Raw genomic sequence first — 13705 nt, forward strand, 5'->3', positions numbered from 1 at the left:
TCACCAGCCTCCAAAGCACTATTTTCTGCTGGTTTTGTACCACTTTTACATAAACATGTAACATATGATAAACATCCTCATATTCTACTTAGGAATTCACTCAAATTAATTTTATTTCCAGGTTAACTATTTCAGCTTTCAGTATTACCTAAAACCTAATGCAAGTATACGTACTTATAGCTCCACATGTGTGACAAGTTACTTAACTCTGCTTTCCTAGGTTCTTTATGATCAAGACAACTGGTAGGGATGACTTCTTAGACAAGAATTAGAACTGCAGAGAAAGAAATGCTAAGAAAAAAAATCCAAAGGCAGTTGGAAAACAAAAAGAAACAATAGGATGAGGAGACAGATTACAAATAAGAGCCACTAGAGGAGCAATAGGAGAAGAAAGTGGACCTTAAAGGATAAGTCCTGAAGAGCTGCCAGAAATGAACTCAGCAAAACTGCAAATAAAGAAAGACCTACTCCTACCTTCACAAGAGTTTCAGAAAAAGAGATGTGTGCCCCTTGCTGAGGTGAAGACTATCCCCTTATCCTCTATATTCCTTTTAGATTTAAGGCCTTAGGCCACCTATGATTCCTTTGTTATCCTCTTCTTTCTTTATCTTCTTTTCTCTCTGCTAATTCCTTCCCATCAACCTACCAGCATGCTGCCCCTCTACTTGCACCCTCTTACACCCTCCTCAACTGCCAACCTATCTTTTTTTCTTTATTTTCTTTAACAGCAAAGCCCCTTAAAGAAGAAAAATAGTTCTTGTTAGTGAGAAGTAGTAGTCAGACCAACAGTACTAGAAGCTTATCAGAAATATGGCATCTCAGGCCTACTCCATTTACAGTTTCTCATTTCCTCTTGCTTTGATAGTGGGATTAATATTATGCTATACATTTTTCCAGCCTGAGGTCCAGAGCTATCTATCTGAAATATATTCACTGAACAATAAATTTATTCTGAAAAATAAATTTCAGTGTGTCTGGGACCTAAATCTTAAATCTAAAATTTTCATGGAATATTTAGCTTTCTAGTACCCTCTTAAAATTTAAAAACTATAGATTAACAGCAAGGTATTTTTAAAAAGAGACAAAACATGCCAAAAACTAAATATAATCCTAAATATAAGAAGAATATTAACATTTGCTTCAGGGCTTGAGATATAGCTCAATGGTAGATCATTCATTAAGCATGAATGAGCCCTGGTTTCAATTCTACGCACCAAAAAAATAAAAATAAAAACTTTTGCTATAGGTTAAACTATCAACAACAACAACAAAACAGTAAGGACATCAAAAAATTCCACAAGAAAAATCACACTGAGCAAATGCTTAGGAACCCAAAAGTTATTTAGCTTTTATTTCACAAATAGGAAATTAATATTGTCATCCTTCACTTGTTCTGATCTGATTAAACTACTATATGTGTACATGTTCCCCACAAAGGTAGGTCCCCTGGGGCTCACCCTACCTTAGTGGGTATCCTTCCCTAAGATGCTGGATTCTACTCTCTGTATCCTACTTCCATTGCTGCAGGGGCTTGGCAAATCCCAACTAACTAGAAATAGCAAATATTCTTGCTAAGAATATTTTGTTCCAAGTATTAACACTTATACCACCTCTAAACTTACTTATTCAACAAACACTCAAAACTTACCCCCACCAAAATAGGCGCCATGCTAACCAAAGGAGTACAGTAGTGATGAAAACAGACACAATTCCCATGAGCATGAAATTTAGGTCCCACAGAGAAGACAGACTGCTCAAACAATTGTAATTTAGCTCACATGTGCTGTGAAAAGTACAGAATATTATGCATATCCACAGCAGAAGAATATAATCTAGGCTAGTGAGGTAGTCAGAGAAGGCAGAGGAATATTAAAACTACATCATAAAAATGAAGAATACACAGCCAGACGGAACAGAGGAGGAGAATATACCCTACAGAGAGAAACAAAATTTGTACAGGCCTGGAACAGGCTGAGAAGAATAAGACAGTAGTGTGAGTGAAAGAAATTCAGTGTGTTGCAGTTAAGGACATGAAGGGAAATGGTGGTAAGAGATTAGGCTGAAGAGATAAGCAAGCACCAAATATTGAAAAAGTCTATAATCTAGATTTTTGGATTTCATCAAGTAAATGAGAGGACTTAAGAATGGCCTATGATCTATATTGAAAGTGGTAAGGCTACAACTAATGACATACAGTTTAGTAAAGATAAATTAAGCAAAAGAGCTTGGAAAACAAAAACATAAGCATATGTCTTTGAGTGTGTGTAAGATATATTATTAGTTTCATATATTATACATATATGTTATATATAATAATATATACTAATAAATACATATATACAATTAGACATATATGTCTAACTGGCATAAAATAGGCAAAACTACTTTTGGAGTTTTGAAATGGAGAGAATTAGAGATTCCAGCTATACACAGAAAGTAGAGTCCACGTAACTTGGGGATTACCTAGACATCCAACAAGCCTTCCTAGAACCCAGCTTTGGCAAAGATGGTGGCTGTATCATATGCACAGATTTAGAGCCCTGCACCAGGACCAGACTTGGGTTGAATGATGACTTCTATTTGAAAAACTCCATATTGTAGAATTCCTATGTATAAGCCCAACTTCTAAACCTCTGTTGCTTCTTTTAGATATCATTCTTGGGTTTGGACCATATAACTCCTTATCTCTACACACCATTCTTACCAGAGACAGGTCATATTATGATAATTAAGATTTTACGTTTCTAAATCATTGCCTTAATGTAATTACAATCATTTGATATTATGAGCCTTTTTAAACATAATTTTAATTTCTTTGTTTGCCGATGGTCTATCACTAGATTAATTCAATTTTTATGTAATGATTAAAACATGTCTAATATGTAATTACAAATTTACACCATTGTAGAGCCTTTCATTAAAATCTCTACTAAATTAAGAACGTGGTTCTGATGTTTACGTTTATTATTTAGGCAAATTTCCATCATTATTATATTTGACAATTTCTATTATGAGCACTTATATGAAAACTGAGAAGGAAATGTTTATGTTTTCATTTTCCAAGCTCTTTTGGCATCTATAAAACAGTAAATATCCCAATTTATAATTACTGAGCTCCATGGTTGTGACTATAAGGCGGTTATTTGCAATGTTTCTTAGTACATGGTCTGGCAAAGAATGAGAAGGAGAAAAAGAAATTGGATTGAGGCTGAGTGGGCTGTGACCAGGAAAATGGCAGTAAGGAGACTAAGGCAAGCTGCAGCCTGGGTCTGGCCAGGTACATGTGGGGCTGCAATGATATCCAGCTCCTATTTTGTCTCTGGTTGCCACCAGTCCAGCTAAGAATCTTTTCCTGAACTAGGATTTATACAAGATGAGAAATAAAAAATGGGGAAGCAATGGAACTCTGATGATTTAATCCTCAGGGAATAAGGTAAGTGAAAGGGAATGAGGAGAAAATTTAAGAAATGTCAGCTAGAAGGACTGGGAAACTCCCAAAGGCATTTCATTGGGAAACAACTGAATTTCCCAAGAGCCCAAACCTAGAAGAGCTAAGTTCAACCATAACTAATTATATTACTCATATGCTAAATTTGTTTCTATAGTTCTAGCCTGCTCATCCCTTCTGAGTTTTCGAATCATACTTCTGCCTTCCTTCTAGGTAACCCCTTTAAATCCCAGAGATTAGTCCACACTCAGAAAAGCCTGGACTCAACCTTCTATCATATAAGCTTATTTCTCTGTTTACCATTCATGCATCCCACAACTACTACCCCAAATTCTCTATACAAGTGACCTATACTCAATGAACACTTACTAAATAAATGTGTAAATTAATAAATTAATTTGGTTTGGTTTTCTCTTAGCTTCTTTTCACTGTAACCAGTTGTTTGTTCATCCAATAGCCTAGCTATCATTTATAAAGACATTAAGAAATTAAATGGGGGCTGGGGTTATGGCTCAGTGGTAGAGTGCTTGCCTAGCATGTGCGAAGCCGTGGATTCAATCTTCAGCATCACATAAAAATAAATAAAAAAATAAAGGTATTGTGTACAACTAAAAAATAAATTTTTTTTTTAAAAAAGAAATTAAATGGTGGACAGCAATACTGGCCAAATTATATTGTTATATTGTGAGCATGCACAAATATGTAACAAGAAATCTCATCATTATGTACAAGTACAATGCACTAATAAAAAATGTAGAAAAAATAAATACAATTTTTTAAAAAACTTAAAATTGTAAAGGAAAATATCTGACATTTCATCTATCTATTTCGTACCTGTGAATGCCAAATTACTGTGTAAGTACAGATAACTGTCCAGATTGCTCCCTGGCCCTGGTATCCACACAAACAAGTGCGCTCAAATTTTAATCCTAACGCTGTTCATTAAGCAATTTTTCCAAATAATGAAGCCCTGTTCCTGACATCCTACCCCTTTCAATTCTTAGTTTACATTTAGGGTAAGGACAGCCATTGATGCCTTCCTGGCTAGTCTGTGTTTGGAGTCTCCCTCATCTACGTACTCAGTCCTTAACTAAATCCTTGCCAACATCATGAAGTCATCTTGAACAGGAAGCTGTTCTAGATTAAACAATATATTTTTCTCTCTGGTCTTCTCCCCAAAGATCAGGAAGATTAACTGGGAGAGAAAAATAGCATTTCATTCTTGATCTTCCCTGCTTCCCCACTATTTTGTTTGATGTGCTCAGATTCTAGGAACAAGATAAGCACTAACCTCTAGGGTACATAAAGAACTCAAAAAGCTAAGCACACACAAAAAAATAACAAATAACCCAATTAATAAATGGGCCAAGGACCTGAACAGACTTCTCAGAAGATGATATACAATCAATCAACAAACATATGAAACATGTTCATCATCGCTAGCAATTAGAGAAATGCAAATCAAAACCACTTTAAGATTTCATCTCACTCCAGTCAGAATGAAAGCTATTATAAATAAAAGTGACAATAAGTGCTAGTGAGGATATGGAGGAAAAGGTATACTCATACACTGGTGGTGAGACTGCAAATTAGTGCAGCCAATATGGAAAGCAGTATGGAGACTTCTTGGAAAATTGTGAATGGAACCACCATTTGACCCAGCTATCCCCCTCCTTGGTTTATATGTAAAGGACTTAAAAACAGCATACTACAGTGGCATAGCCACATCAATGTTTTTAGCAGCACAATTCACAATAGCTAAACTGTGGAACCAACCTAGGTGCCCTTCAGTAGATGAACGGATAAAAAAAAATGTAGCATATCATATATACACAATGGAATATTACTCAGCAATAAAAGAGAATAAAATCATGGCATTTGCAGGTAAATGGATGGAGTTAGAGAAGATAACTAAGTGAAGTGAGCCAATCCCAAAACACCAAATGTCAAATGTTTTCTCTGATATAAGGAAGTTGATTCATAGTGGGATAGGGAGAGGGAGCATGGGAGGAATAGATGAACTCTAGATAGGGCAGAGGGGTTGGAGGGGCAGGGAGGGAGCATGGGGTTAAAAATGATGGTGGAATGTGACGGTCATTATTATCCAAAGTACATGTATGAAGACACGAATTGGTGTGAATATTCTTTGTATACAACCAGAGATATGAAAAATTGTGCTCTATATGTGTAATAAGAATTGTAATGCATTCCACTGTCATATATAAACAAATAAATAAAAACAATGCCTTAAACCACTGCCCACCCTTTTTAAAAAGTCTTTAAGGAGGTAATCCTAGAGCTTCTCCAGCTACTCAAGAATGTCAACAACAAGGACTAACCCTTCTCATTCTCCTGGTGCATCAGTCTTGGCATGTCAGCATTAATTTTTTGAGATGGCCATATTAAAGTTGCAAAATGGTTACCAGAGTTCCAGGCATCATTTCCTCATTTGGCAGTGCTGCATACTGGAATCAAGAAGGAATCAAGAAGCTGAGGTTCAAAATTTTCAAAACTGCTCTCTTTCCTGGGCCTCTATTTCTTCACCCAAATGAGCAAATCTTGATCAAAAGCTCAGAAGGTTACTTTTTAACCTTTACTGGCCAGAATTAGGCCAAACTTATATCAAAAGTGGCAAAATAAGTCTAAGCCTTTTAAGTATTATCCTAATGGGCATGAGCACAGTTATGTACAAGAAAATTTTTAGTGCTTTAGAAACAAAGAGAGTTGCCTCATTCAGTAGATAATCATTTCTGCCTCCCATCACCAAAATTTTTTTGAGAAATCTGTCACTGAATACCTGGGATTTCCTTCCTTCCTTCCTTCCTTCCTTCCTTCCTTCCTTCCTCCCTCCCTCCCTCCCTCCCTCCCTCCCTTCCTTCCTCCCTTCCTCCCTTCCTTTCCTTCTCCTCTCCCTACCTCCTTTGTCCTATTTCCTTCCCTCCTTCCTTTGTCCTTTCTTTAAAGTGCTAGTAAACATTTAAGTAAAATGAAAACGTGACATAATTCCAGAATCAAGTTTTATTTATCCCTTCTCTGTACAGTCTAGACCCTTAATAAATATAATAAAGAAGTATGTTTCTCGTTGAAAAGCTGTAGAAAAATAAATTAGAAAAAAGAAGTAGCTGACTTCCAGAAATGCCATATAAACCGTATCATCATTCCTTATTTGTTTATTTTGCCATTTCTGCTCTGCTTTATTTAATTCTGAATTGCTCAGTTGCTTTAGTGGATACTTGATGCTGTAAATTAAGTTCCCCAGCCTCTCAATCTGTCAAGAAGCATTCAATTCAACAATTATCGAGAGCCTTCTGTCTTCTTAAACACTCAAGAACAGTTGCACATATAAAGTAACCCAGAAAATACCAAAAAGATATTTTAATAACTACGACCATGAAACAGCTTTCATTTTCAAGAATGAAGGTTTCTTAGAGAAAGACATATCAGCCTTGTGAATTATACATCTTTAAATAACTATGTTTTTTCTTTAATTTTCCTATCAATGTAATAACCTTCTTCTACAATTCTGTCTTCCCTTTACCAGTTATTTCATTTATCTGAATCTATGTGCTTAGTCCTTTCTATTGAATTCTAAGCTAACAGATGGAGAGACAGATTACTTCCAAACATCTGCACTGAAATGCTTTACCTGCAACTCCTGCTGCGAGTAAAAGGGATTTTAATTACATGATTTTTGAAAATTTCTCTCACCGGCATTTTAAGTGAAAAGTGCTCAGCGTAAAAACAAGTTATCACCCAGGCTCCTATTGTTTTGTGAAACACACTCATCTTGCAAACGAGTAAAAAGCACCATCTCAGTGTTATAAATAGACCTTTGATGGAAGGCAACCACTTGATGTCATGAATGTTTATGATAATCATAATTTAGGATTACTGGAAATTTTTGTACTTATGTCATCATATTAACTCTAGAACAGGTTAGAAAAAATGAGGAACAATTGATGTTTGCCATTCATTCATTGGGAAGACTCAAAAAGACTATTAATAAGAAGGACTCTTCGGAAAACTAAAATATGCCTATAAATTATGACACTATTTTGGCTTAGATATGAGATTTTAGTAACATCTGAGTATTAGGACCTCAGCTTTCCTGATTAATTCCCCAAAGAAAAGTTAGGGAGTCCCCACTTTCCCAGTGCATATATCTATGTAAACTATACTTGCATACTCTTACTGTGATGCTGCCTTCTTATTCTGTTTATCCCTGGAAAGTTGGATTCTGTAAGTCTTTTTCCCCCACCCTTACAGCTCAATTCTTGAGTCTCATCTACAGCTATAACTTCAACTATTATGAACACACCAAAATATCCTAAATTTGTTTCTATAGTTCATCCCTTCTGAGTTTTCAAATAATACTTCTGCCTTTCTTCTAGGTAACCCCTTTAAATACCAGAGATTAGCCCACACTCAAGACAAACTTGGACTCAACCTTCTAGTATTATAACTCATTTAATAAACCAAGGTGGAAACCTCAATTATTTTCTATACCTATATCTCCTTAATTACTCTCCTAATCTATTCACAAATGTCCAAAGTGTCTACCCAGAAATTGTTCATTAAAGTCTGCCCTTTAGTCCTATCATAGATCTAGTTCAACTCATCATTTTTCACGAGGGCTTTGTCCATTTTCTGTTGCCCTAACCCAATACCACAGACTATGTAATTTACAAAGAATAAAGGTTTATTCAACTTACTGTTTCTAGAGGTCTAAAGTCAAGGGGCCACATCTGTTAAGGGCCTTCTGGCTGGTTGGAATGCTCTACAGAGTCACAAGAGCATCATGGGGCAAGAGGGGTACATACTTCAGATACAGCCAAAGTGGCTTTTATAATAGACCCACTCTCAAGATAATCCATTAACCCATTAATTCATTAATCCATTCTAATCATCTCTTAAAGGTCCCATCTGGTCCCATCTCTTACACAATAAGGATTAAATTGTAACATGAGTTTTGGTGGAAACATTCAAACCATAGCATGAGCTTTGGTGAAAAGCTTTGACAACTGGCCTCCTGTCCTACAATTATTGCTACAGACAAAGTATCCTTTGAAAACTGGTCTCCTGTCCTCCAATTATTGCTACAGACAAAACATCCTCTGTGACCTATAGCCATTCTATAACCATTTATCCAACACCTTCTTATGTAACAAGCTTTATGCTAGGCATTTAATAAAAAGTACAAGGAAAATCAAAGACCTCTCCTCATGAACTTAGACTATAGTTCAGATGATATGCAGTGGTCAGGAAAGACCTCACTGAGGTAGTGTCATTTAGAATAAAACCTGCAGAAAAATAAGACACCACCCACAAAACAGTCAAAGAGGATAACAGAGGTCCATGGTAAGAAAGAGCCTTCAAGGGCTGGAGGTAAGGCCACAGTCGCTGAAGCCCCATTTACAATGAGGAGAGTATATTCCAAGAAGTGGAAGAGGTGAATCCAGGTGACACCATCTATAGCAGTATAGGCCATTCTTATAAGTCTGAATCTAACATGAAACAAAATTAGAAGCTAAGGAAGAGTTTTATGCAAAGAAGAAATATTGTCTGATTTACATTTTTAAAAATCCCAGAATCATGTTTCCCTATCACAAAGTGAATGTCAATCCTCTGCTTCAAAAACATCCTGAGGCAGGGCTGGGGTTGTGACTCAGTGACAGAGCACTTGACTCTCACATGTGAGGCACTGCTTTTGATCCTCAGTACCACATAAAAATAAATCAACCAAATAAAGTTATTTTGTCCTTGTATAACACAAAAATATTTTTAAAAAAATGTCCCATGGCTCTTGGTGAATGAGATGACACATTTCAGTTTACTCAAGTGAGCTGTGGTTTGCCCCTGTTGTCCAGTATAATTATTAATAGACACCCCCCACACCCACACACACACACCTTTCACTCTCCCAAAGGTCCTAATGGAGACTATAATTGTATGGTCAACTTACTGATACATAATACAGGGATATATTCCTAAGGTTGATACTAAAGGGCCTTCTAAATCTGTTCCCAACTCACTTCATCCTTTCTTCCCCAGAAACCAGTCAGAATGAATGGCTTCCTCTTCTGCATTGTGTCAATCTCTCCATTATAATATTTAACACAAACAGGTTAATTATTTGTAGGTAGGTCTCTCTCCTGCTAGAATGTAGATATTTAATGGTGAGAAGAACACTGCCTCTTTCATGTTTTTAGGCCTTCATTATCCACTAAATGCCTGCATCAGAGTTGGTACTTGATATATGATTGCTAATTGAATGATTTCATATAAAAGCAAAATAAAATACATAGTAAGATAATAAAGTTGAACCAGGGGCTGTAATCTCAGCAGCTCAGGAGGCTGAGGCAGGAGAATCACAAGTTCAAAGCCAGGTCTCAGCAACTTAAGGAGGCTTTAAGTTAGCTAGACCCTGTCTCTAAATTTAAAAAAAAAAAATGTGTGTATGTGTGTGTGTGTGTGTGTGTGTGTGTGTGTGTGTATATGTATATATATATATTTTAAAAGGGCTGGGAATGTGGCTCAGTGGTTGAGCACACCTGGGTTTAGGAAGTAAGGAAGGATGGACGGACAGACAGACAGAAGAAAGGAAGGAGTAAGTAAGTTAGCTGAACAATTAGATTTTAAAATGAATTTTTCCAGTAAGCATCAAACAGTATTACTGCTGTATCTAGGCTACTTTCTTTCTCTGTATTTCAAATTTCAAAATTTAATGTAAACCCATTCATTAAAAAGATACATTAAACTTTAAACAAATTACTAGAAGTAAAAAAAATATATGTATAGGGCAAGAATAAGAAGATGACTAATTTTCAAGGAAATTCAGCAATTTCATGATTGGGTAATAAATTTCTAAATATGAACAGCTGAAATAAAATAGGTAAACACATTACCAAAACATGATTTCATATACTCACCACTCTTAATTGATCCTGAACAAATTCTACTCAGAAGAAGTTTTTGACGTAACTGTAGAACTTCGGCTTCCAAGGCTTCAACTTTTGACCTCCATTTCGACTCCTGCTTAGACACCAGTGCTGCAAGGTGCTCTGTGTATTCTCTGCTGCTTTTGTCTGCCGGTTTTGATCGGATAATTGCCAAGGCCAGAGCCAGTTTTGAAGTTCTCAAATACCACGCTCGAATATCCATTCTGGCTTTTGTCTCTACTATTTAATAAAAAAAAAAAAAAAAAGTTACAGAAATTCTTTTCAACTTTTTCAGTATATATATATCTATATATATCAAATTTATAATACAACTTGATACCAGTAACAAAAAAATTCTCAGGAACTAAAAATAGTATGAGAAAGATATACAGAACAGAAATGTAGACACATGCATATTAAGTATATTAATAGATTCAAAATTGTAATTTTAGACAACTTGACAACTTCTTCGGTGAGAAAAAACACAAATTAATTCATTTTGAGGCTTCTAACCAGGACAACACATCAGCAGCATCACTAAGGAAACTTAGTGCGTGCTGGACCCATTTGCCCAAAATTCTGATTCAGCATATCTGGGTTAGCACTGAGGTCCTTATATATTGAAGAGTGTCCACTGGGTAATCAGAACCACTACATAAATTATCCACTTAAATTTAAGCCCTTACTCTTCTCCTCTATGGACTTTTCCTTGCCCCCTCCTATCTATATGAAGAACAACTTTTAAATATTTGCTTCATATAAGTTGTGACTTCACTCTGATTCTGGACTTCCAGATATTTCCAATTGCCATCCTGAAAATACTTTTCCAAATCAAAAACATTACTGTCTTGTGATATGAATGTACGTAAGGGGACGACATGCTAGACCACTGAATTCATTAGCTTAATGTCATTATCTCTACTGAAATATAAGCCTCTTGTGGCCTCTATCACACTTTGTGTAATAATCATGGGAGTTTTATACATACAATGTACTAAATAAAAAAACATTAATGAATATTATAACATTTAACACAAACAGGTTAATTATTTGAAGGTCTCTCTCCTACTAGAAAGTAGGTACTTAATGTTGAGAAGAACACCTCCTCTTACATGTTTTTGGGTCTTCATTACCCACTAAATGCCTGTATCAGAGCTGGTACTTGACATATACTTGCTAAGTGAATTACTTTATATAAAGGCAAAATAAAATAAATGGGTTCACATCTGACTTGAAATAAAGTTAGAGAAAAAGAAAGAAGCATAGATATGAGGGCAATAAAGTTTGAAGGTTACTAGAGAAATTCATTTTAAAATTTGATTATTCAACTTTATTTATTTATTTATTTATTTGTACCGAGGATTAAACCCAGGGGTACTCAACTAAGCCACATCCCCAGCCTTTTTAATTTTTTTTTTTTTTTAATTTAGAGATGGACTCTCAAAGTACCTGTGCACATGTACTTCAACAAACTCCAGATCCAACCATTTGAATAAAAAACTGCGTCCATACTTGAAGGTCAGGGAATAATAACCCCCAGGGAGAAAGAAGGCAAACAATGGGCTCTGGACTATGAACTTTCATCCCAGCAACAATTGATTTTGAACATTTACAACTGTTTTTCTGATTTAGACTTTGAACCTGCAAAACTATTTTCCTGACTGCCCAAGTCTCTAATGATTAAGTCACACTAAACATAATGCTATGATTAAATCTGGTTAAAATCTACAAAAAACAGACTCCTTTTGTAACCAATTGCCATTTTTCTCCTCTGAAAATGTGACATTCCGCCGCTACTTAATAAAGACAGCTTGCTGATCCATTGAGGTCTGCTCCCATTTCTGTTATTTTTGCTTAGGGTACTGAATAAATAAAGACTTTTTTCTTGTTATTATTCCCTAAACAACACTATGTAGCAACTGTTCACCTCAGCATTTACATTATATTAGGAATTATACGTAATCTAGAGATGATTTAAAGTACATGGAAGGATATACACAGATCATATGAAAATACACCATACACAAAGGACTTCAGCATCCACAGATTATCATATCCATGGGGGTCCTGGAATCAGTTCCCCCAGGACATATAGGGAGAAACACACAATGTTTCAGAAAATTCAGGCCTTTTGGTTTATAGGGCAAGAAGAAGAAGATGTCTAATTTTCAAGGAAACTAAGCAATTTCATGTTGGGTAATATCTATTCTATTAACACAATTTCAGATTTTCACTCTACATTTCATACTTTATTTCCTTCAATTTCTCAAGCCTATCGTTCTACTACAATTGGATCACACTCAAATAGATAACAGCACAAGCTCATACCTGTTCACATCTCTGCTCATGAATTTTCCTCAGTTGTGCTGCCCTGATTCCCATATACTTACCAAAACCCTATCTGTGTATCCTTCAAAGAACAATTCATACAACACCATATGCCTTTTCAGGTAGCCAAATGCTATTTTATTATAATCATGATTAGACACAAAAATTTTGGTACAAAGTGTTTATCATAGCATGATTTTTTTGTAAAATTGAAAACTGAGACTGACAAATAGTTATGTAAATAATGGTATTGTTGTAAAATTGACTATTAGTCATTAAAATTATATTTTCAGAGCTGTTTATTAGAATTTGAAGGTGTTAATGATATGCTGAGTGAAACAAAAACATGAAAGTATATGAATAATATGATCCCAAATATAAGGCAATAAGAAATAAAAAAAAATTGATAGAGGATTTATCTCCAACTATAGAATTGTTGGTGATTTTTGTCTTCTTTTTTTTTTCCGTTTTTCTATATTTTCTAATATTTTGCAGGGAACACATGTCAAAGTAAAAAATTAAGAAAGAAAACAGATATCCAAAATCAAAGTACAGCTGCCATTTTTCTTTAACCTTCCACAACTATTGAATACACCAAGAACAATATACTATTAAGACAGATATACTAATTGGAGTTATAGCTCCATCTCTTTTAATTTTTGTGCAACAATTCATTGGTGATTTATTCTCCATCTGTCTCATCAGGGACAGGAGCAATACTCTGACACTCCTTACTGTCAGAGAAGCACCCTGTGTGCAGGGCACAGTCATCTGGAAGATTCTCCCTCAAGAAGCAAGCCTGGTAGTGTATATAGCAGTACTGACCTCCCAACAAATCTGATCTATTAAAACATTATTCTATTAGAAAATAATCTCACATTCAGTTAGGAATAGTGGGAATCTAGGCTAAAAAGGAAAACAAGAAAAATAGCTTATTAGCACAAGAGGACAAAGAGTTCACTGGGTAATAAAAACACAGCCAATTCCCTGT

General features: G+C 35.4%; 1 protein-coding gene across 1 annotated transcript in view; it reads right to left on the reverse strand.

Moving 5' to 3' along the window:
* Mei4 (meiotic double-stranded break formation protein 4) overlaps positions 1-13705 on the reverse strand; it is a 172658-nt gene that overhangs the window by 137772 nt on the left and 21181 nt on the right. Inside the window, exon 2 of the mRNA XM_027928003.2 lies at positions 10378-10626. Within this exon, the coding sequence (XP_027783804.2) occupies positions 10378-10609 (232 nt within the window). The 5' untranslated portion in view covers positions 10610-10626. The remainder of the gene's footprint in view (positions 1-10377; positions 10627-13705) is intronic.

Source organism: Marmota flaviventris, chromosome 6, assembly GCF_047511675.1.
Source record: "Marmota flaviventris isolate mMarFla1 chromosome 6, mMarFla1.hap1, whole genome shotgun sequence".
In the NCBI taxonomy this organism is placed as follows: Eukaryota; Metazoa; Chordata; class Mammalia; order Rodentia; family Sciuridae; genus Marmota; species Marmota flaviventris.